A 22,460-nucleotide genomic window follows, 5' to 3' on the forward strand; every position below is an offset into this window, starting at 1 on the left:
TTTTCTTTGGGGGGATGTATCACTTAATAGATGAAATCTATTCGAGTTTTTGTCTGGCGGCCCCGGGGCCATTATGCCTTATTGTTGTCTATTGCTTATTATTTGTGAAATAACCACTCACTTCAAAAGGTTTGGGAAACTACTGAATAAAAAGTCAGATGTTTTTAGTTCTTTTTTTTTTTTTTTTTTTTTTAATGTATTTAAAGGAAAACACGTACGATATCCGCGATGAACACTTTTCGCAATAAGCACACAGAAAGCTCAATCGATAATAATAAGTTTGAGAACTTTTAAAAATGTATAACGCAATAAAGAAATTAAATTGCAAAAATTTTTCCACAAAGAGAAAAATGTGACCACAGCGCTTGAACAGAGTTGCCGAATGTGTACTCATTTCTTAATATTGCGCAATACAAGGTTTAAGGGTATAATTGCAAAAGTTGGCAAGCCGTGATGACCGCCTTGCGTGTGTTCTCAACTGTGCAATTATGCTGTGCTATATCAAGTATTTTTAACATTTCTCTAATCCCTGCATTCAATACACACCTCGTTGATATTTGCAGATTCTGTGGCCTGTTTTGCCAAAACTGTTTGAATGAATTGCTACTCAGCAATTATTTTTCGTCACCAAAGTATCTATTTCTTCGTTTTAGCATACCTTGCGAAACGAAAAATCAACAGTAATGAATATTTTAGTGTTTACCTATTATGTTTTTAAATAATGGCTCATAAAATTAAACTTTTTGGATTACAATAAACAATCATTATAATCTTTTTACTATGGATGTGTTGATGGAACGCATATATGCTTCTTAAAGCCAACGGAAAATGAAGCAATTTTCATTAAACACAAAGAAAAACATAGCCTGAATGGAATGATTGTAAGTAATCTGAATACTTGGATATTAGCATTTCCTTTTTAATTGCGCAAAACTAAACACTCAGCCAAATTTCGCGAACCTTCCCATGATGCACTTGTGCGGAAGCACTACAGTGAAAGAGCTTACCTGGAAAACCACTGCGACAAAAAACGACAAAGGCGCCGCAAAACTACATCTTTCTAATTTTTTTTCAGATGGTAGTGGATATTAGGCGTATCCCTTAAAACAAAAAAATACAAACAAACCCATTGCAAGGCAAGGAACATTGTGAAAAGATGCATTGGTGTGTATAAATTTTAATATTACAGTGTTTAAGAAGCTGTGGAGAGTCGCAAACATTTGCGCAGCGCTGCACAACATTTGCGTCCACTACAATCTGGAAGGAGAGTATTTGAAGACTCTGGCATTGGCGACATATGAAGATGATGGTGCTTATGTTTGTGTCCTTTGTGTCTTAATTGAAACAATTTGATGAAGAACTTAGAAAATTTCTGTGACAAAATTGAAAAATTTCACTCGCACATAAATTTATACTAAAATTAAATAAATATTGAGAAGATTAATCTCTATTTTGGCTAAAAAAAACTTTTGATATAATGTCAACTACATGTAAATTTCTTGTGAATTGTTTGCTTGTTAAGAACGTTTCGAGGGAGATCTTTCACATATAGGCTAGTAAAATGTTACAATTCCTTTTTCAATAAATTCACAGTTTTAGGAATGTTTCTTTAGTTTAATTGTTTGATGATTTTTTCCTTAAAATTTTGATCTTATTGACTTATTGCTTACTTCAATAGTTTTTGATGATGAAATTAATTTTTTTTTTTCTAGTTGAACGGTACACTCATGTTGGTTATGTTTACTCCAACGACAGCATAAAACCATGATAGATGACTAATCTCTTGGCAATAATCAATTGTTTCCCGTAAAAAACACAAGGCGATTATCACGGCAAAATTTACCCTCTTACATGATTAACCATGCTCTAATTCGGTATGCTGTCGAACCAAAAATTTCGAAATTTTGTATAACAAAACCCTTAGGATAACACATTGTGGCGTCATTTTCGTGTTTGGATTAAAAACTCCCAAATGCTAACCGCAATGGGCAGCCACGCTACCATATTGTTTTACAAGGAAATGTAAGCAAAAACTTATGGTTTTGCAACCCAAAATAAACAAATCAAAGTAAACATGAATATTTAACAAAACATATTTAAAATTATTCGAATGGCTTTTAATTTCTAAAATATATAGCGCATGGTGATAATAGGAAAAATCTCCCACTTTTGTTTAAAATCGAAGTTTCAACTGTGCGCAAAATCGTTTACCAAACAAGGGAATTGATATGAGAAAATTCAGCAACTGAATGCGTAGACCCGCCCAACGTACGTGGATGGAAGAAGATTTTAATACCATCTGAAGCATATCTTATTGCTTTGGTGTACTATTAGTTATCCGCACAAGTGTGGATCTTTTTTTTTATAATAACAAAGTTAAGTGTTTATGAAAACACATAAGTACTATCTGTACTTATACTTTTCATAAAATTGTTCTTCAGGTCATTTCCGTATGATATTATTAGCAATCTGTGATGAAAAATGTACTTTCACAGCTGTAGATAACGTAACTTATAATTTCCATAGTTATCGCGTTTGGAGTTATTCCACATTTGCGCAGCAATTATTTAGTAACAAATTAGATGTTCCACATGCAAACGCTATACCCAATTCAAATGCAACGTTTCGAGAACCTTTTGGTGTATTAAATGGTCTATAATTCAGAAATTAACAATTACCACTTTCTAATAAAATAATAATATATATATATATATATATATAAGATAAATATAAATTAGTCAAATAATTTCTAAATTTAACACAAACTGCCTTTATTTCTGCTTGTGAGCGTTTTCTATTCGTTTCGCTTGTATTTATACATGCAAAACCATATAGTTTGCAAATTCACATAAAGTTTTGTAAAAAGTCGGCAAAATTGAAGCTCCAACCTGAGAATAGAAATAACACCTCATTGCGTCAGTCCCCTTAAAGTGAAATTTGGCAGATGACATATATATATATGCCAAAATCATCATACATGGTACACCCCAACATTTCATTACTTCAGAGAAGCGATTATGTATCTTTGAGTTAACTAGCTCTTATTTGGACGGCATACCTTGAAAACTATTTAGTTGTGGGTTATATATGGTCTTCGTTATTTGAAATTTTATCCGAAAAAAAGGAAAATAAGGGACAAGTTTAGCGTTTGTTTTTTTTTAATAATGCAATAAATAACAATATCACACAAACATAAATAAAAGCAAGAATTAGTAAAATTTTGGATAAAATGAAATGAAGTGAAGTAATTTCATATAATTCGCATAATTTCACGTACTCATTTCTTAGGAAAACTTTGAATTGCAGACTTGAACTTTAAGTATATATCATATTATTTTTCTTTTATATAGTGTATTAAAACTTAACATCCAAATTTGCATATAAAGAGTGTATAATACTTTAAAATAAATTGCAAATCAATCCTAGTTTTATATGAAATGAATTACAAATCAATCCTAGTTATATATTAAACCAACTTTTCAATTTTCACAAAACATCTAAATGTATTTTTATTTCCTCACTTACACACTGCCTCACTGCGACGTCATCAAAATAAGTTGCCTTGATACAGAAAATCAGAAGTTCTACAATGTTCATGGGCCCGTAAACCTTATGAATAAAATATTTTGATCCGTATACGCAAAAACACATAGATCAACTCGCCACCAGCCTTTTGGTTTATGACGCCTTCTTCATTTTGTGCGGGCTTACGAAAATAAATGTGGGTGCCGTTTACGCACTTAATCGCTTAAATAAATGAGGAATATTTTAATCATCGTTTGTTGTACAACACCAGGTTACTAGAATATGAAAAGTAATACAGAACGTTGCGCCAATGAGAGTGGCTATTCTTTTGGCACGCGAAGCTTTTACAAAAATCTACATATACCAATATGTATATTATAATTGAACTTTCCGACAAAGGTATAAAAGAACATATTTACACACATTCAGAGTGCTGAAAGATGCAGTCAGTACATATACGAATATGTATATCTTAATTTACCTTTTCGACAAAGGTAAAAAGATAATATTTACATATTTTGGATTAACGTAAGAGGATTTCAAGCGTCTCGCAGAGTCCTTCTTCCTTTTACAAGATTCTTTTTTCATCAATCTCGATATTTATCTACAGTCAAACAACACGATACGAGGAAGGGAACCGTTCCGCTTGATGTATCTACTCCTCAATGCTACATTATAACACTACTTCTTATTACATTATACCACCTTCCTTCTTTTTTCGTTCTTTTTTCGTTTCGTTTCGTAAAATGGCTTAGGCCTGTTGGCGATAAGACCAATGTATTCAATCCATCTCTGTTCAACATACCAAAAAAAAAAAAACAAAATGTATTCAATTAAGTGATGTATTTTTATTATTTATTGATCTATTACCAGTGATAGCGTATGATGTATAAGATTGATTATATACAAATAATATAAGGTATTAATTGGACAAAGGGAGTAAAGAATAAAAAAAAAAAAACTTAATTTTCTTTACTTTCGGAAACTCAAAATTTATTACTTTGGTTCAGCTGTTTGTAAGTAAACAATATTGGGTTTTAATATTATTTTCAATCTACAGCTGTTTTTTCTTATAAATGCAACACCAGCGTTTCTCGCACCTCCTGTGTGTACGCATTGCTAAAAAAGTCGAAACTGGAAAATGTATCACTTAATGCTATACATAATCAGTTCCCAGGACTGTCAAAAGTAATGTAACTAATTATTTGCAAATTTTTATTTGCTAATTTTTTGTTTTTTCATATTATTAAAAATGATTGTTATTTCGCTTAATATCATTTTATTAAAAATTTTATAGAATTTTGCTTTTATTTATCTTTATTGTTGATTGTACCAAGTTATTGTTTTAAACAAAGAACTGTCAAATTTACCTGATATTTTTTCTTTATGTTTACGAAATAAATATTGAATAACGAACGCCGCATATATTGCAAAGCCTAACGGCTTCGAAGTTACGCCTTCGAAGTGAAGGCTAACTAAAAAAGCGTAATCTAGGAATATTGAATACGCAAAACAAAAGTAGCCAAGAAGCGAAAATTTATGTCAACTTTTATATATGCAATTACTCCCAGCTATCGTTGTACTTTAAAGTACTCCATTATTTTTTCCTTCTTCTTTTGCTTATTTGAATATATCTTCTTTCTCTTATATTCATATGCCTTGAGTCTTTGAATGCCATTAATTAAATTTTAAATAAATAAATGAAGAAATGAACAGAAACCATTGAAGTATAGTTTTTGTGAGTACATTAACTCCTAAAACCACTTTTTAATATAAAAATTTTTAGTCGATTTTAATTTCAGCAGGATCTTTTGTGTTGATGTCTAACGTGCATTTTTTTTACTGTTTGCTTTCTTACAAACCGTATTGTGAAATAGAAACACCGTGATTTGGCACATAATTTAAATTGCCACGATAAAAATTTCCCTTATATCCCAACTGGTTTGTCATTTTCACACAGCCGGCTTATTCTAAGTTAATGATTGAAATTCATTTATCGATAGTTCATATGACTTCTGCTATTTAATATCTTAGATCTAAATTATTTTGGCGTCTTTGTTCGAATTTTTAGCACATGCGTTTGCTTGCTCAAATGTATATCGAATTGCTTTCTGAATTAATTCAAATAAAATATCAAATTATGTTTTAGTTTGAATCAAATCCTAACATATTTTGTAATTAGGGAAAGGAAAGATTTTGTTTTTAAGGGGAAACATGCCATCAAAAATTACGAGGAAGCATAGCAACATGAAAAACCAACAAAAGCAACAGTAACGTGAAAATATGTATTTGCCGATAATTCGTGAAATCGCACATCTATCATAATTTTTGGAGTAATGATTATTATAATATTTTTTCGTAATTTCTTAAGTTTTTATAAAAATACTTCCAAAGCAATTAATTTTTGTCTAATGTGCATATTTTATATACAGTTAATGACTTCAATAATATATGACTATACGGTGAAATGTACAAAGCGAAATCAGTAATTAAAGTTTGAATAATTAAAAAAGTTTCAAGTGCATAATTATGTTGGATAGCGACTATTTTCCATATTTTTGGGGTGTTCATCTCAAAAGATAATAAATAATTAAGGCAACAATAGTCGCATCAATTCATTTATTGTTTTAGAATATAAATCACATAGTGAATTAATATAAACAAAATTACAAATCTTCCATAAAATGTAATGCTCCCGTCGAAGTGGACAGTCGCTTTTATTCCAGGCAAAGAATTTCAGGAATGTATCAACGCATAAGGAGACTTCGAAAAGTTCCGCAACTGATTTTATAGTATCCGCTAATTTGTTTAACCGCGTGAAATCAGCTGACGCTTTAAATTTAATGAAAGACATGAAGTGCTGATAAAAGTTATTTTAAGACTTTAAAACTGGCTCATTTCTATTAGATTCTGTAAAGGAGAATAGGCAAGAATTCCAATGTGCATCATTGGAAAATACTTTGTATGTTAATGGTCAAAATAAGCATTGTAAACTTTTGTTTCGACTAAAAATTATATTTGAGGTGCGATAAAGAGATCATGACATAAGAGGAAACTCATACAAAAATTTGCTAAACAAATAACTTGCATGTCAACATTTTGCAGCAACAATTTGATAAATAATCATAACAAAACAAACATCTATATATATATATATCATGAAACACGACGTAGATCTCGAAAAAGTTGCACAAGAATTTGTGTGCAATCTACTCGTAAAAGCTGTTACAGTTCAGAAACACAAGATGAGAAATCGAAAGTAATGGCTAATGTATTCGCGCCCACGTTACGATTAACTACCCCACTTACAGTCTATGCGCCATTAAGGATAACGATAATTCGTATAGAATATATAACTAAAATGTCAACATATTCATCGGCACCACGACGATATAATAAAACGTTGACAATCTTTTTGCCATGTACATCTACAACAGAGATGAAGTTTTCATATACTTCAATGATATCACGAAATTCCTGCCTCAATGTATTCAGAACTTATTTAACGCATACATTAGAAATATATATGAGGACTTCATTACGCTTCATATTAATGTTGTTATTATCGCTACAGTGGGGCTTTTGTTCAGGTGATCAAGGTAATCATTTCAATATAAAATGTAATATTGATTGTACTTTACGTTTTCCTGTCAGTTATATTGTTGGATACTACCCGCGAAGCTACGTTAGAATGGACACGCTATCCATATGGCCCGCAAGCTCAGACTCCAGGGGTATTTATTTGTAATTTATAATATAAAGTGTAATATGATTATATTCGCATATTCCTTCTATATGTTATGGTTTTTAGTGGGTGGAAGAAAGCTTCACTGATTTCGTCAAAGGTATCAATTGGCGTAGTTATGTAGTATGTGATGTCGCTTATCATAACGTTAATAATTGGCTCTGGTCCCCTTTCATTGATCGTGGCCCAGCAAATCGTCTATACATTGAAATTCAATTCACAATAAGAGATTGCTCATTATTTCCAGGTATATATATATACATATATATATACATATATATAACTGTACATATAGAAAGTGCGTTTTGTACATTATTAATTTGTTGTAGGTAATGCATTATCTTGTAAAGAAACTTTTAGTTTGTTGTATTATGAGTTCGATGCCGCGACCAGAGAACCCCCGCCATGGCAAACAGACAGTTACAAACTCATTGGTAGATAACTTCAGAAAAAGTTATTGCTATGATCTGATCTGATAACTAATTTTTTTAGCACGCATTGCTGCTGGGGAGGGTCGATTTAATCAGAATTCTGATGTGGACATTAACACTGAAGTTAAAAGCATAGCTGTCACGAAAAAAGGGGTATATTTTGCATTTCGTGATCAAGGAGCTTGCATAAGTGTTTTGGCTGTGAAAGTTTATTACATCACTTGTCCAGCTGTCACTGAAAATTTCGCACATTTCAATGAAACTCCAACAGGTCGTGAAATTACTATAATAGAAAAACAAAACGGAACTTGCATTGAAAATGCGGAACCTTACGAATCACCAACTTATTTATGCAAAGGTGATGGCAAATGGACAATTCTTACTGGGGGATGTCGTTGCAAAGCTGGATATGAACCCGATAATGTGAATAAAACATGCAATGGTAAGTTGTAACTTCAAAATTTTGTATTTCTTAATAGACGAGGCCGAGACATGCCTTTCATTTGAAAGAACGGCGTCATTTTACGAAAGCGTTTGTTGAAGGAAGATCAAGCTGTTATGAAAGTGAAATTTACCTTATTTCATGAATAAAAGATATGCTTATTGAAATTATTCAACGTTTCGATGACATTATCTTGCAAAACATTTTTTTGTAATTTGCCAAATTTATTTTTATTGGCACATATTGTGGATGAAATGAGCTTCGCTTACCAGTCTCTTATGCCTATCTTTACAAGGTTTATATACTGGTCGATTCTCTAATTAATTATGCTCGTTGTCTTTTTATTCTCACGAATTTATGAATAATCGCCAACTATGCTATTGCGTTTCTCCTCCTTCATTTTGTAGTTTAACACTAGCGAAATCACATGATTATAACAAAATACAAATATACGGCAGGCAAATGTGAGTAACTCTTTTGCTTTCGGTTCTAAGATTAACTGTTTAACATTAATAAGTTCATTCAAAGCTCAATACAATTTCAGAAACGTCGCCGCGGTCTTCTTATAAAATGTTTAAAGTAAATGTTGAGCCGGTTTATTAGGAATAATAAAAAGATAGCGTGGATGACTATCGAAACTTCGGCAGTGCCAACAACAGCAAAATCAGTTAATGCTACTTCGTAGGGGCGTCCATATATGTTTACGATGTTCACGATTTGCTCGTAAAGCGAAATTTCTGAACCTCGTGCTTCCTAATGCTTCGAGATTCTTTCAATTTACAAGTAAGACTGCTCCATTTAATTTGTTATGCATATTTATGTGAATAGATGTGAACCGTGATTTGAAAAATAACCTGCCTACCACGTCGGCACAAAGTTATAGGCCTTTTTTTCCACCTTATGAGTGTAGGATTAATTCGAATAAAATTTGTATGTTTGATGTATTTAAAAATTTTTTTAATGACTTAAAAAGAAAAAAAGGAAATGGAGGTACAGCAGCTTTCGCAGGAAACGTACTATTTCCTTCTCCCTTTTTCGCTTTGACCTACGTTAATTCTTAATTAATTTCCTTCAAATTTTCAGCTCATTAGGTCGTTGCATTTTTTAAAACATAGAAAAATACAGTCGATTTTGTTACAAGACTATTTCTCAAAGAAAATTTTTAAAAAGCGGTTTTACAATCAGTGAAGGCATTGAAAATCTATGATTGAACTTTGAATGCAAACAATTGAGAGTTAAACTATACTAGTAATGCAGTCGGTCAAGAAAATCGTGATTACAATTTTAAGTAGTCGTAGTTTTTAGGAATTTGAAGTATTAACTTCGATTGAAAAATCGAATTTTTCTAACACTTAAGAATATTGAACCCTTATGGATACCATTTTTATATCCACCACTGAAGAATGGCGGAATACTCTTTTTATTATAATATTTGCAACAGACAAAAGGAAGCTTCAGAGATGCTACAAAGTGTATATTTTCTTGATCAGCTAAGCAATTGTGGAATCCGTTAATGAGATAAGTGACAGACGTCATTTAGGTTCTTGCAAGCAACTCTGAGCGGGTTAAACAGTTCGTAATTACATTTGCATTGACTAAGCTTTATCAAGATAAAGTGCCTAGAGAAGCGGTTGGGGACATTAAAGCCTATCTCACGAAGTAATGCGGGCGAGTCAATTGTACCATTTATTAATTCGTTCAGGAAGGAAACTTCAAGAACAAATTTACGTTTCTTCAGTGACGGTAAGGATAACAGAAGCAATCTATTTTCATAGGGTGGAAGAGGGGCAATCGGGTCCCAACCCAAATTCCTAAGAGCAAACAGCAAGAATTGCTTTTGAACAGAACTACGTAGCACCTATATGAAGGAGACCACACAACACAGGCATACTCAAGTATAGCTCTAACTAAACACATGTGAAGCCGTTTTGTAATATAAGGATCATCAAGCTCTTTGCACCACCTCTTTATAAAATCAAGCGCGGACCTGGCATTGCTTAACGAGAGCTCAATATGCAAATTAAAATGTAACGTATGGTCAAATAGAACGCCTAAATCTGTGAACGAATCGACGTCCTTCAACTTGTGCGAATCGATGAAATAGTGAGCAATGAATGACTTCCTTCTCGAGAGAGAAAGTTTCTTACATTTATTTAGGTTTAGTTTCAGAAGATTCAAAGAGCACCATGCAACCAAATTATTCAAATCACTGAAGATGATGTGATTGCGATTCTACGGAAAAGGAAGAAAACAATTTCACATCATTAGCATACATTAAGATCTCGCTGAATTTAATCACGGATGGCAACTCATTGATGTAGAAATTAAATAAAATGGGTCCTAAGTGGCTACCTTGAGGTACGCCAGACGTCACGGGGAATTCATCTCAGGTAATGAGGTTAAACAAAACCCTAAATGATCTACCATGAAGATAAGAGCTTACCCATTCCACTAAGAAGAAAGGTAAGCCAGAGGCTTGGAGTTTAAAGATAAGTAATCTATGGTTAACCAAATCAAACGCTTTGCTAAAGTCAGTGTATATGACATCAGTGCAAGAGCCACTAGAAAAAGCCTTGATAACATGAGAAGTAAACTCTAACATTTTGGTGACCGTAGATCTTCCCTTTCGAAAACCATGTTGGAGAGGAGAAATATGCGATTTCATGGAAAAGGCTATATGCTGAGCCACAATTCGCTCGAACAGTTTAGGCAAGACACTCAACTTGGCAATGCCTCTGTAGTTCTTTACACGTTGCCTACTACCACTTTTGTGAATAGGAATAAGGAAACAAGTCTCCCAACACGAAGGGAAAGCGCCTAAATTCAAGGACTTCTTAAAAATCTTTGAGATAACACCACATAGCTCGCCAGCACAAGATATAAGTACACATGAGGGGATTCCATCAGGTCCAGGCGAAAAATTATATATTAGAGAGCTCAATCCCTCAAAAACGTCATTTTCAGATATAACAAAGTTAGGAATTTAAATCAAATTAGAAATCGGATGTGGATACTTTGCTGATAAAACAAAATTGGCAGTTGAAAGGTTCTGTCGGAAGTATTCCGCAAAGAGATTTGAGGTTTCAAAATCATCCGAGGACTCGGAGCCATTAAAAGACACATGCGAGGGATTTATGGAGGTTTTTCTTTTGGAATTAACGAAGTTAAAAAAGCATTTAGGGTTAGAAAACAAGGAGGATTTGACAAACTGAAGGTATCTGCAATAGTATTGGCGGTTGAGGGAATTAAAATTTCCAGTTTTCGAAAAATTTTTGGAAAGATTGCTTTTTCTATTCTTGTAATATTTAGTTCTCTTATTAAACCATGGGCGTCACCTGCTTCGAGGACGAAATTGCTTGATCGGAACGGATGCAGAAATAGCTTGATTTAATATATTGTAGAACGACGACAGTAAGCCTATCAATACTTCCCACTGAGAAATCAAGCACAATATGAGAAAGATGTGATTTTAGCATAGAAACATTGATTTTACGGAAATCATAAAATTTATATGAAAAATTTGAATTTGGAACGTTATAGAAGCTCAACGAGCCAACATGCTTGTAACGAAAGAAAACACCCAATATTCGATGATATGGATCCTCAGGTAAACTAAACGGAAACCAACGATTAACGCAAAGGTCAGGACAATTGGCAAAGCAAAGATCAAGCAATCTACCATTGCAATTAAGGGTAACATTGTATTGAACTAAATTATGATCAAATAATTCAAAAAAGAACACAACGGCTCTACCAGTTGTTGAGGTAGGAATCGAACAGCCAGAATTATCACTGTAACACCAAGTGGCTTGAGGCAAATTGAAGTCACCCAAGGCAATGACTCTATCGGTAGGTTTAGATTGGTTGGCCACTTCAGAAATGAGGGCGGCCTGTTTCTTATATACAGAGATATCTGAATTTGGGGGAATATAGGAGCAGGTCATACATAAGGGTTTATTAGGAAATTCCACTCGAATGGCGATAAATTCAACGTCGGGAGTAGTTGGAAATTCAAATGAATAGGAGGAGACTGCCGAAGAAATAGCAATTAAAGCACTACCACTATTGCGATACAATCGATCGTTTCTGAAAATTTAAAACGAATTATGGAAAAGTTCCGACGAATGTAGATCTGGATTTAACCAAGTTTCAGTGAAGACCAAACAGGAAAATTCCGTGCTCATTGACTTTAAGAGGGTAGAACTAATTTTTGAATTTAGGCCCTAACATTTTGATAAATGAGAGAAAATGAGATTGAAGAAATATTTAGTTTTTAGAAGGGGAAAGTGCTACTCCATTAGCATTACGGCGTCTATCCCGAGGGATAAGTTCCTTAATTAGGGATTCAACCCGTCACAATGGTTTATTTAACATCAAATCCATATTTTCAGTCGGAACTAGAATTCTAAAGATGAGATAGCTCTAGATTGAGAAGGAGCCAATTTGAAAATACTAACTCGCTTTAAATTGACAGAAGTGGCTTTCGCTGCCAGATAAGTTTTTATGCTATCAACAGATGTATCTGGTGCCAGTCTTGACACAAATATTGCCTTTCTGGGAGAAATTGCCTTCAAGCATATGTCATTTGTACTAGGAGCAGCAGGATTCACGGATGGGGAGTTATGAGTTGGGGAAAATATAGAAGGGGTAACCACACTTGCACGAGCAGCTTGTGCGATGTGCCCAGTTTGGCGACCGGCGTTCGCTCAAAGAAAAAATTTCTCGTCTCCGTGAAGAGTTTGTAGAAATCAATGTCCCGCTTTCTGCAGTCAGGACATGACCATCGTACACCTTTAGAAGGATGCAGGACTGCACCAGCAGCACGGCCGATAATACCAGCACACTTTGCATGTCCAAAACGATCACACAGCCAACAAGAAGTGAATCGTTCAGATTCAGGGCCTGTTTTCGCCCGACATGGTGTAACTAAGGAATCCATGTCCACTGAAACAACAAAAGTAGCTCATGAAGGAAAAAATGGAAAAAGAAAAACTGAAAAATTCCACCGCACAAATATTCAGCAAATTAAAACAAATTTCTCACTTCCCTGCCCACTGTAAATACAGAGCGAAAGCTAAAGAAACTGTAAACAAAGATTAACAGGCAAAGAGAGAGACTTTTACTAAGAGCTCAATTGTTGATTACACTAAACGAGAATGATTTTTTCTCATAAATGGTTAATAAATTCATATACGTTAAATTCACACTTTATTCTTTGAGAGAATTTTTAAAATTAAACACGGATAAAGCAAAAAAGCTAAGAAATACACTACAAAAATTGAAATATTTCTTGCACAGAATAAAAACGCGACTACAACACCCACGCAGAGTTGCCGAACTTTATTTTGCACTATCTGGCAGTAATAGCTTTGGACAGCTGTGCATGTACGCACCCACAAAGAAACGACGACACGCTTCAAATGTCTTGAATTGCATTTTGTAAACAAATGCAGCATGCAAAGCAGCTCAAAGGGCTTTTAACGCTATCTGACTAGCTCGCCGAAAATTGGGGGGTTCCTGAAAGTGATTTTGCCCTATAGAATCTTTATAAATTTTTAGATGTAAGTGGATGTGTAGTGAATGTTAGTGTGTTAGGTGATCACCTACTTCACCAGCCAGAATCAAAACAACATAATTAGATTACAATCATTTTATTAAAGTGTTGTTGTTACAAATGTCTTAATCTAAAAGTGTCAAATGTGTATTCTGATTCAAAAATTATGATTATAATAAAAATAAGAATTATAATCTATATTAACAAAAAAAAATAACAACTCACCGAATGTACATTCGAGATCTTGGAAACAATTAACAACTTGATAAATCTAATTTTGAAACTACTGCCACTCGTATCTTCACATATGCAACGTAGTCCAATATTTCTTCAATGTTTTCGGCAATTTACGTCATTAATTTTTGTCCCAAAATTTACCACCGATTTGATTTCCGCATTGACCGGCTTGCATATGCACAATTACACGCATTTTGTGTTTTTGGTTCTTTTGAAACTAGCGATAGAGTCTCTTTATTCTCGCTTTCTTAGCTCTTTCTTAGTGCCGTAAGAAATGTTTATTTTTTTTTCTTTTTTTTTTTTTAACTTAAAAAAAAGTCTTCTCTTTTCTGACGACAAACTTCAACTGAATATTTTTTTTTTGTACTGGGAATATCTTTTTTTTTCAAGGGTGAAAATGACTCAGGGATCCGGTCACGTCATTAATATAATTAGTGAACTGAATTATTTAATGCACTCGTGTTGGATTGTCAATTTTCTTCTTTTTTAGATAACTTAAAAAAAAGTCTTTACTTTACGGATGACATATTTCATCTGAATATTTTTTTTTTGTAATGGGAATGTCCTTTCTTCAAGGGTACAATTGACTCAGGAGTCCGGTCACAACATTAATATAATTAGTGAACTGAATTATTTAATGCACTCGCGTTGGATTGTCAATTTTCTTCTTTTTTTAGATTACTTAAAAAAAATTCTTTACTTTATATTGTTATACACATTTTTTTTTTTTAAATTTTTAAATTTACTTTTTTTTCATTTTATTTATTTTTACTGAACTGAACAAAATCCAAAAATTGAATAATCAAAAAAACGTTCCCAACAAAAAAGAAAACTAGACATCCCAAAAAAAAAATAAAATCAACGCCTACTTGTTTTCCTACACAAATGAAATTATCGTCTACGGTCAGTAAATTATGCAATGCAGCACAAAAGAAGCAGAAAACCTGCACTTATAATAAAATAAACATGTATGTTAAACTGAACATCTAGAATTGAACAAATTAAAATATATGAATGAAGAAACAAAATATTGTAATCTGAACCGTCTTTCGTGATTTCACGTAGTTCTTCAACTTCTTTTCAGATTAAGGTAGTGCCGCTGACTTATGATTTTATATTATATAATTTTCTTGCATGAACTTACTTGATGGGATATAATATTTATGGTTAGGGTTTCGGAAAGTCATTTCGTGTTTGCATCCCGTGCTGGAAGGCTAGTAGAAGTTGGCGAACGCAAAATAAGGGTATTAATTGAAGCAAACTGCCAAATGGCAACTCGTGAAGTCAACGAGAGTCTAAATCTTCTTGATGAAATATGATCAAGGATGTTGGTAGTAAGTTCTTACGTATTATAATGTTTGATTAAATTTTTATGCATTTCTTAAATTTTACTATTCTCTAATTTTAGATCTAATTCTATCTATTCTATTGTATAAGATATCCATTTGTCACATTCTTTGGTTCCTATAAAAGCCAGAAGGTATTTACTTAGCACACTGTGATTATGTTTTACGTTTTTTAAAGTTTTACGATGGTACGGTGTTGAAAATATTTGCTCTATATTGAGTTGGGCATATTTCTTTCAATAAGTCATTTATGAACTCTGTGGCCCTATATGATTTTAATATTTTGAAGCATCCGTGTTCTATTAGGTGCTTGCATATATTTTGGTAACGTTTTCACTTGAAGAAGGCATTTATTGAGAAAAATAAGTACATTGTATATTAGTCAATATATTTTCCATCATTTTGTACAATTTTTTTCAAAAGCGAGAACGTTGTAAAAAAGTGATACGGCCCAGTCATCGACCCATTTTTGCACTTCTTCAACTTTGTGGAACCGTGTGTCAGCCAAGCCATCGTACGTCGATCTGAAAAAGTTGTAATCGGAACGCACTATTTGTGCCGAGTGCGCTGGGTGCGACAGAACTTCCCATTTGAGCTGTCGTAGTGTATCAGTGGCAACTCTTGCAACGTATGAGCGAGAACTGTCATGCAAGAGGACGACTTTACAATGCAATTTTGAGCGTTCCTTGTTTAAACTCTGTATATCATTTTCACCAATCGCCTAAAATACATGCAAGCGTCTATGTATAATCCCCTCTATTATGATTTTGGCAATGGTTTCTGCGCTTTTGTTTTCGATTGGTTTAGCTGTGGTGTGTTTGGTTAATACAACGTAGGCTGTAAGCGTGCATCTGTAATTATTTGACGATTTTATTCCATCTACTGTGTCTGTGCAAATTGTGTCAAAACTTGTTGAAAGTGTTTAATCCTTATACGCATACTATTGACAACATAACGGTTCCATTAAATTGTTCCAACACCGCAATATTTGCGTTTACAGAAGCAGGGCGTCAAATTGACATTACTCTTGTTGGTTAAGTTATATATTTTTTTAATTTTTGAATATTGTGGATGATAAATTTCAGTGTGTTACTTGGACACATATTTTCGAGTTTACTATAAAGGAGTGATTTATCTGACTGGAAAAAGTAAATTATTATGCAAGCTGTCAATGGCTGATGTTTCATTTGAAAATTTTATTGGATATATGGTAGATTTACCTGCTTGAGTAGCCGAGTAAGCAAAGGATCGCCACTAACAATGGCGGTTCAAATCTTAACTATGGGAGAGTTTTCAAAGCAGGCGAGCATGATATAAGTTATTCAATAGCCTTTAAACCATAGTTTGTAAATTTATTTACAAAATGTGTAAACAATAAATGAATAGATAAATATTCTTTGTCTTGCATTGTGTAAAAGTATTTTTACGTAGTTATTTTTGATTTCCTTTATTTATTTTTTTTTCATTATCACTTTGGGTGTGTATTGTGATATGCCATCGTGCAAATTAAGTGAGTAATTGCTTCATTGCGAACGGTTTAATTTTTCATAATTTACAATTGTTAATTTTTTTTTTTACCGCTTTCTATTCTGAAGTCTAGTCTTCTTGTCTTTTTTATATCGCTTGTTGTTGTGTATTGCCATATGTTTACATTACTAAGCTTTGTGCCGGCAGTCATATCGCGTGTTAGTACTAGTGTTCTTTCTATCACAAGAGTGTTATTTTCGTCTTTATTTAGCGTTTACTAGCGTGTGGTATTGGAAGATCTTTTCCTATGTTGCGTTCTGATAAGATTGCTTGGAAGGCTTCATTTGCTTTTACCGCCCATTTAAATTTTTTCCGCTTCCTTCATAACTTGTATACGTCTTTGATTATTTTAGCGAAATTTTGTATAAATTTTCTGCATTACTTGCAAGATGGTATGAATCTCCTGACGCCGTCTATATTTGTTGGTGTGAGTGTGTTTTTTATGATTTCATGGTTGGGATGTCATTAGGTGAACTAAATATGTTCCTTGGGACTCTAAGAAATGGCATGTTTCTGCGTTCAATTTGCGGCTATATCCTTGTAATATGTTTAAAACTTTGACTAGGTTTCTCTTATGTTGTTCAACATTGCAGCCATGGATTTTTATATCAACGTATGCGAATGCTTCTGACTCTAGTGCAGGTAGGACTACCATCAACATTTTTTGAAAGCTGTTTGAAAATATTTTGAAACCGAATGGTAATCTGGTATATTAATAATGTTCATTGGAAGTTGAGAAGGCGGTAAGTGGTCCGGATTTTTTTTCTAATTCGATCTGATGGAATGAATTCGTCATGGTTAATATCGAAAATCATTTGGCTCTTCTTAATTTATCTAATAGGTGCTGGTATGATCAGCGACATCTATTGGTGAAAATGATAAAGTAATGCGAAGTAATAATGTACACAACGGCTAAATTAGATTGAACTTTCTTTACATAAAATACAATTTTTTGATTTGGTATATAGAGATACCTAATCAGGAAACGCTAAAAGCTGCATTTTCGCCATTTATTACTTTTGTTGTTAGAATTAAAGGAATGTGCTGCCGAAGCCCATCAAAAGCTTTTAGAAGCTTATGGCTGCTATATCATATTCCAACGGTCGGGTTTGGTTTCAACGTTTCGTTTTAAAGGTGGTGATTTTGATGTCATTGATAAAGAAAGGCCGACAGGACCAAAAAAGTTCGAAGACAATGAATTGCAAGACGTATTAGACGAAAACCCAATCCAAACTCTCAAAAAAGTTTCAAAAAGCTTCACAGTTGATGAATCAACTGTTTTTAGACTTTTAGATAAGAAGGGAAAAATGCAAAAAGGAAATGCCATTTCGAATCGTTTCAACATCGCGATTTCATTGTTTGACAGCAAAAAGAAAGAGTTTTCTGTAGCACATTGTGACTGGCAACGAGAAGGCGATCTACTACGATTATCCCAAGCGCAGAAAGATGGATTAATCAAGGAGAGCCATCCAAATTGACATCGAAGCAGAATATTTATGGCCATAAAGTTGTGGATATTGCGGGGTCACCAAGATGTAGCGTATTACGAGCTGCTAAAAAGGGTTGAAATTCTGCGTAGATGTCTGCGGACGTCATTTGAACAACTTGAATGATGTATCATTACAAAAAAGATTAGCAAAGCGGTTAATTGCATGGCAACGCCCGGCCACACGTTGCAAGAATAGTCAAGGATGCACTGTTGCAGCTCGAATGGGAAGTCGCTGACTATTTTGGTGTTGAACTTTCTATAGTCTACCGCTAATTTTCATTTGTTTTGGTCTTCTGTAATAAGAGAGAGTTACAGGGGAATGTTGATGGTTTCACTATATTTTGCGTTAGCAGATCTGGTACTTGCGCGTTTGTTTTGTTCATTTGCGTATATGGTATTCTTTACTTTTTTATGTATACGGGCATGTTGTTATATTTGATGTTAATATTTTGTTTGTAGGAGTTGGTTCCCCTTAGTTGTTCGTCCTTCAAATGAAACATAGATCGATATTGTTTGAAGCATTCATATGTGTGATATGTTATATTGTTCTTTATTATTTTCTAGCTTTGTATGTATTGATAAATTTTGAACTGTTACCTCTTTGTCTGGCGTGCTCTATATTTTACAAGTTTTGTTCCGTCTTTCGGTATTATAATAGTAGTAGTCATAAGTATCTTTTGTGGTACTTACTCACTCAATACTATCGTATCTTTTTTTGTATTGATATATCTACAGGCCCTATTAACTTAGTCCTTGGTCGTGTTTGTACATCTTCTTACGAAAATGTCATTTTTCATAATTTGGCTTTTCATGAATATTAGTCGCGTTTCTAAGAAAGTATAGTCTATAGAAGGGGAGAACGAAGTAAATATTCATTGCCTGCGTCATGCAGTTGGCGATTGGCGGTAAGATTAGCAATAATTGTCAGAAATTTAGTGAAAAGTGGATTAACAGATTGGCGGATTAAAAATGTCGCGATGAATTGAGGTAACGACGACTTGCGTACAAAAGGCGGCATTTTTGCAGAAGGCAAAATTAATTGAGTCAAGATAGTCGAGTTGTAATGTCAAAGCGAATTAAGGTGTTACAAATGTAAATTCCTGAAAATAAATCGCGAGTAGGTTTCCTAATTCTGAAAGTATGACCTATTCAGCAGTAGGAACATACTTCAAAAAGAATTTGAAAAAATAACATAATATTTTTCAAAGATGGATTTGCGTTACAATACGTTTTGTTAATTTGTTACAATAAAATGTCTATGAAATCTCTTCTTATCTTGGGTTACTAATTCGATTACTATATTGGATTATTTCTTCCTTAATAATAATTTGTGGGTCTGTTGTTTTCAGTGTTTCTACCGACACATTATTCCCATTACGGTGACGTATTATTGTTCGTTTCTTTGGTAGTTTCTGCTGTGTTTTTTGCACAATGTTTTATCTCCTCCTGCATCAATGAGGAGTGCCAGTTCTGATTGGATGTTTAATTTTATGTAGTTTGTTGTAGTTGAGATTTTAAAAGCATGAAAACATATTGTTAGACGATGTCTCTTTTATGGATGGGGTGGCTCGAATTCTGTATCGGCATTAGAGAATTCGAGAATAATTCTGATATGGCTCGTATTCTATAGTTTCTGCATTAATTGCTGTTGTTTCTTTGGTTGTTGTAACCGTTATTGCTGCTTAAACTATACAGGAATTATTGTTTCTATTGTTATTATGATTATTTTTAAGGTTTCTGTTGTAGCTATTGTAATTATTGAAGTGCCATAGTGTTGTGTATGATTGTTATATTGGCTATAACTGCTGTTGTTGATGTTATTGTGGTTATAATTGTTTTAGCAGTTAGATGGATGATGGTTTGTATTATGGTTACGCTTTCTACTTTTTAGCAAGATATTATGTGGTATTATACTTTTTTCATATTCCTGGGCGATGTTTATCGCTTCTGAAAAGGTTTTTCGTTGCGCGGAGAATACGACTGTTTTTATGGAGAACCTAATACAATTTGGACGGTCGGACAAAGTTTGCAGTAAAAAGTGTATTCCATTAGTTGGAATTTAGCTGTCTGAAAATGTGCTGTTTAGTATACCTACTATTTTTAGAAAGACACAGTTCTCTATGACTCCCTGAAATGTGAATAAGGTTTTAGCAGTTAATTCTATAATTAATTTTGCCATTGTCGCTTCTATGTTACTGCCGTTATTATCTGACTCTAGTGATTCTTTCAGTAAAGTTTTTTCTGAGATGTTCGTTACTATTAATTGTTTTTAGGCTTTTTGGGAAATATGCTTAATTTTGCTAATACTTTTGTTTGTGCTTCTAGTATTTTTTTAGTATTTATATGTATTTCTTCAAAGCCTTTTATTTCTTCTAACTTACTTCTCTAGTTTCTTTCTTATATCCTTTGTTGCTTCGTTTTTTTGCCTAAGTGATTATTCTATCTATACTTATGATTACTATTTTTTGTATTCTATCCATTTATATATTAATTTTATTTAATTTTATTTAAATTTATATATTGATTTTATTTAAATTTTTTATTAATTTTATTGAGTTATTCGGAAAGAAATTTCGTTCTTTCGGCCAAAGCTGAAGCTGTTTTGTTTATAGTGCATAAATATATCAAAAACAGTAGAATTCAACACATTTAATCTCTCAGTCATCTGACTAGATGTCATTCGGCGGTTTGCCTCAATTATTGTTTTTGTTTCGCCTTTATCAACTCCTACTGGCCTTCCAAAACGTGATGCAAAAGCGCCGAAACGAAATTTTTTCCTCCACACGCATCAAATAATTTATGCTTTCTTGAACATAATTTTTACTTTGTCGTTAATAAGAGAAGTAAAATACGCCGAATATGCTGCTTTCGACTTTCTATATTTGGTAGGGCAACAAACTAAAACTTTTGCACCGAAACAAACAAAATTTTTCCCATACAAGCAAATGATCAAATATATGAAGCTTGAAGGTGAACTTGTCTGTCAAAAATTCAATTGATTCCGTTGTTGGAAAAAAAAAAAACGAAATAACTCTCCGAAAAACCTAAGATGTATAACATTTCATGCATTAGATGCTATTAACCTTTTTTGCTATGTCCATGTTTCGTCTTTAGACCTGGTTGTTGCGTGTCAGACCTTTTTAGAAAGCCCCCGTTGTCAGCTTCATACATTTTTTTTATATTGATTACTGGAATTTACGACGGTATAAGGTGGTCTTTGTGGGAAGGGTGTTGTCACTATTCTTTGAAGCATGAGGGGACAGGTAACAAGTTGCTGATCTGCAGCTTTTAATTTTCTTCGGCACGGGTATGTTAATCTCGAAGTCTCTAAGTCTCGCCTAAATGTATATGCTGAGGAAGCTATCTTTTTCCTTTTCATTCAAGTCGTTGCGAAGATTTTTATATAAGGCCAAAGGAATTTCGACATTTTCCTTCCCCATCGAGCTCATCTTTCTTCTAGCCTCTGGAAAATCCTTTTCAATAAATCTATTCGATTATTCCGCCAGTTCTACAAGCCCTCCTTGCCACTGTGGGATCGCACGTAAAAGTCAGGGACTTGTTCACACCCTGCTGTAGTTTGTCTGCTAAAGATGTTCCCGTTGAAGAATGCATCTCTGCATTGCGGTTGGTGGCTACTTCGAAGCATCACAGCTAAGTAAGTCTACCCATTTTAACGCATTGTTATCAATGTTATTGCGCTCGCTTTTCTTTTGTTCAACAATGATGCGCTCTCCAAGAAAAGTGACCTTTTCGCTCTCTTGACATAGTCCTTGCCCGCCACTTCGTCTAGATCTTCACCGTCGCTTAAGCCTTTGGTCTATATTTCTTTTTGTAATACTTTTACGTCCGAATTTGCACACCTTTTCTTTAATTGGTTTACCAAGCTTGACCATAAGTTGCGTCTTTAAGTGTTCTTTTTCATACTTTTCTTGGTAACTTCCTTCCTTTGCCTAAACTCTCCTTTTGTCGCAATAGTGTTTTCTTTTTTTTTTTGCTTGAGTGTGACTAGGCGTCTTCTTCGACAGTACGTTTGGGAATTGTACCATTACCGTTACGTTCGTTTCGGCTAACTCCTACGCTTCGGGCAACTTTTTGCACCTTTATGCGCTGTTCCGCTACAATCTGCGGTATCTTGCATTGCTTGGTTAATGAAATGTTTTTTAG

At 33.7% G+C, this 22,460-nt stretch overlaps 1 protein-coding gene and 1 long non-coding RNA gene across 5 annotated transcripts in view; one reads left to right on the top strand and one right to left on the bottom strand.

Annotated features, from left to right (window-relative positions):
- Nucleotides 1-3,300: 3,300 nt before the first annotated feature.
- Nucleotides 3,301-4,209, bottom strand: LOC119643538. The gene is made up of 2 exons (XR_005248323.1): nt 3,949-4,209; nt 3,301-3,879 (listed from the first exon to the last, which is right to left on the bottom strand). It is a non-coding gene; the product is annotated as an uncharacterized LOC119643538 (long non-coding RNA).
- Nucleotides 4,210-5,620: 1,411 nt separating this feature from the next.
- The window catches only part of LOC119643525 (ephrin type-B receptor 1-B), an 88,691-nt gene continuing 71,851 nt past the window's right edge, over nt 5,621-22,460 (top strand). For 2 of the 4 annotated variants that reach the window (XM_038042894.1, XM_038042892.1), the window contains exons 1-5: nt 5,621-7,124; nt 7,180-7,259; nt 7,337-7,517; nt 7,600-7,704; nt 7,763-8,143. In XM_038042894.1, the coding sequence (XP_037898822.1) occupies nt 6,614-7,124; nt 7,180-7,259; nt 7,337-7,517; nt 7,600-7,704; nt 7,763-8,143 (1,258 nt within the window). In that variant the 5' untranslated portion in view covers nt 5,621-6,613. The remainder of the gene's footprint in view (nt 7,125-7,179; nt 7,260-7,336; nt 7,518-7,599; nt 7,705-7,762; nt 8,144-22,460) is intronic. The other 2 variants (XM_038042893.1, XM_038042895.1) reach the window with 2 other exon arrangements.

This window comes from Glossina fuscipes, unplaced genomic scaffold (assembly GCF_014805625.2).
Source record: "Glossina fuscipes isolate IAEA_lab_2018 unplaced genomic scaffold, Yale_Gfus_2 61185, whole genome shotgun sequence".
In the NCBI taxonomy this organism is placed as follows: Eukaryota; Metazoa; Arthropoda; class Insecta; order Diptera; family Glossinidae; genus Glossina; species Glossina fuscipes.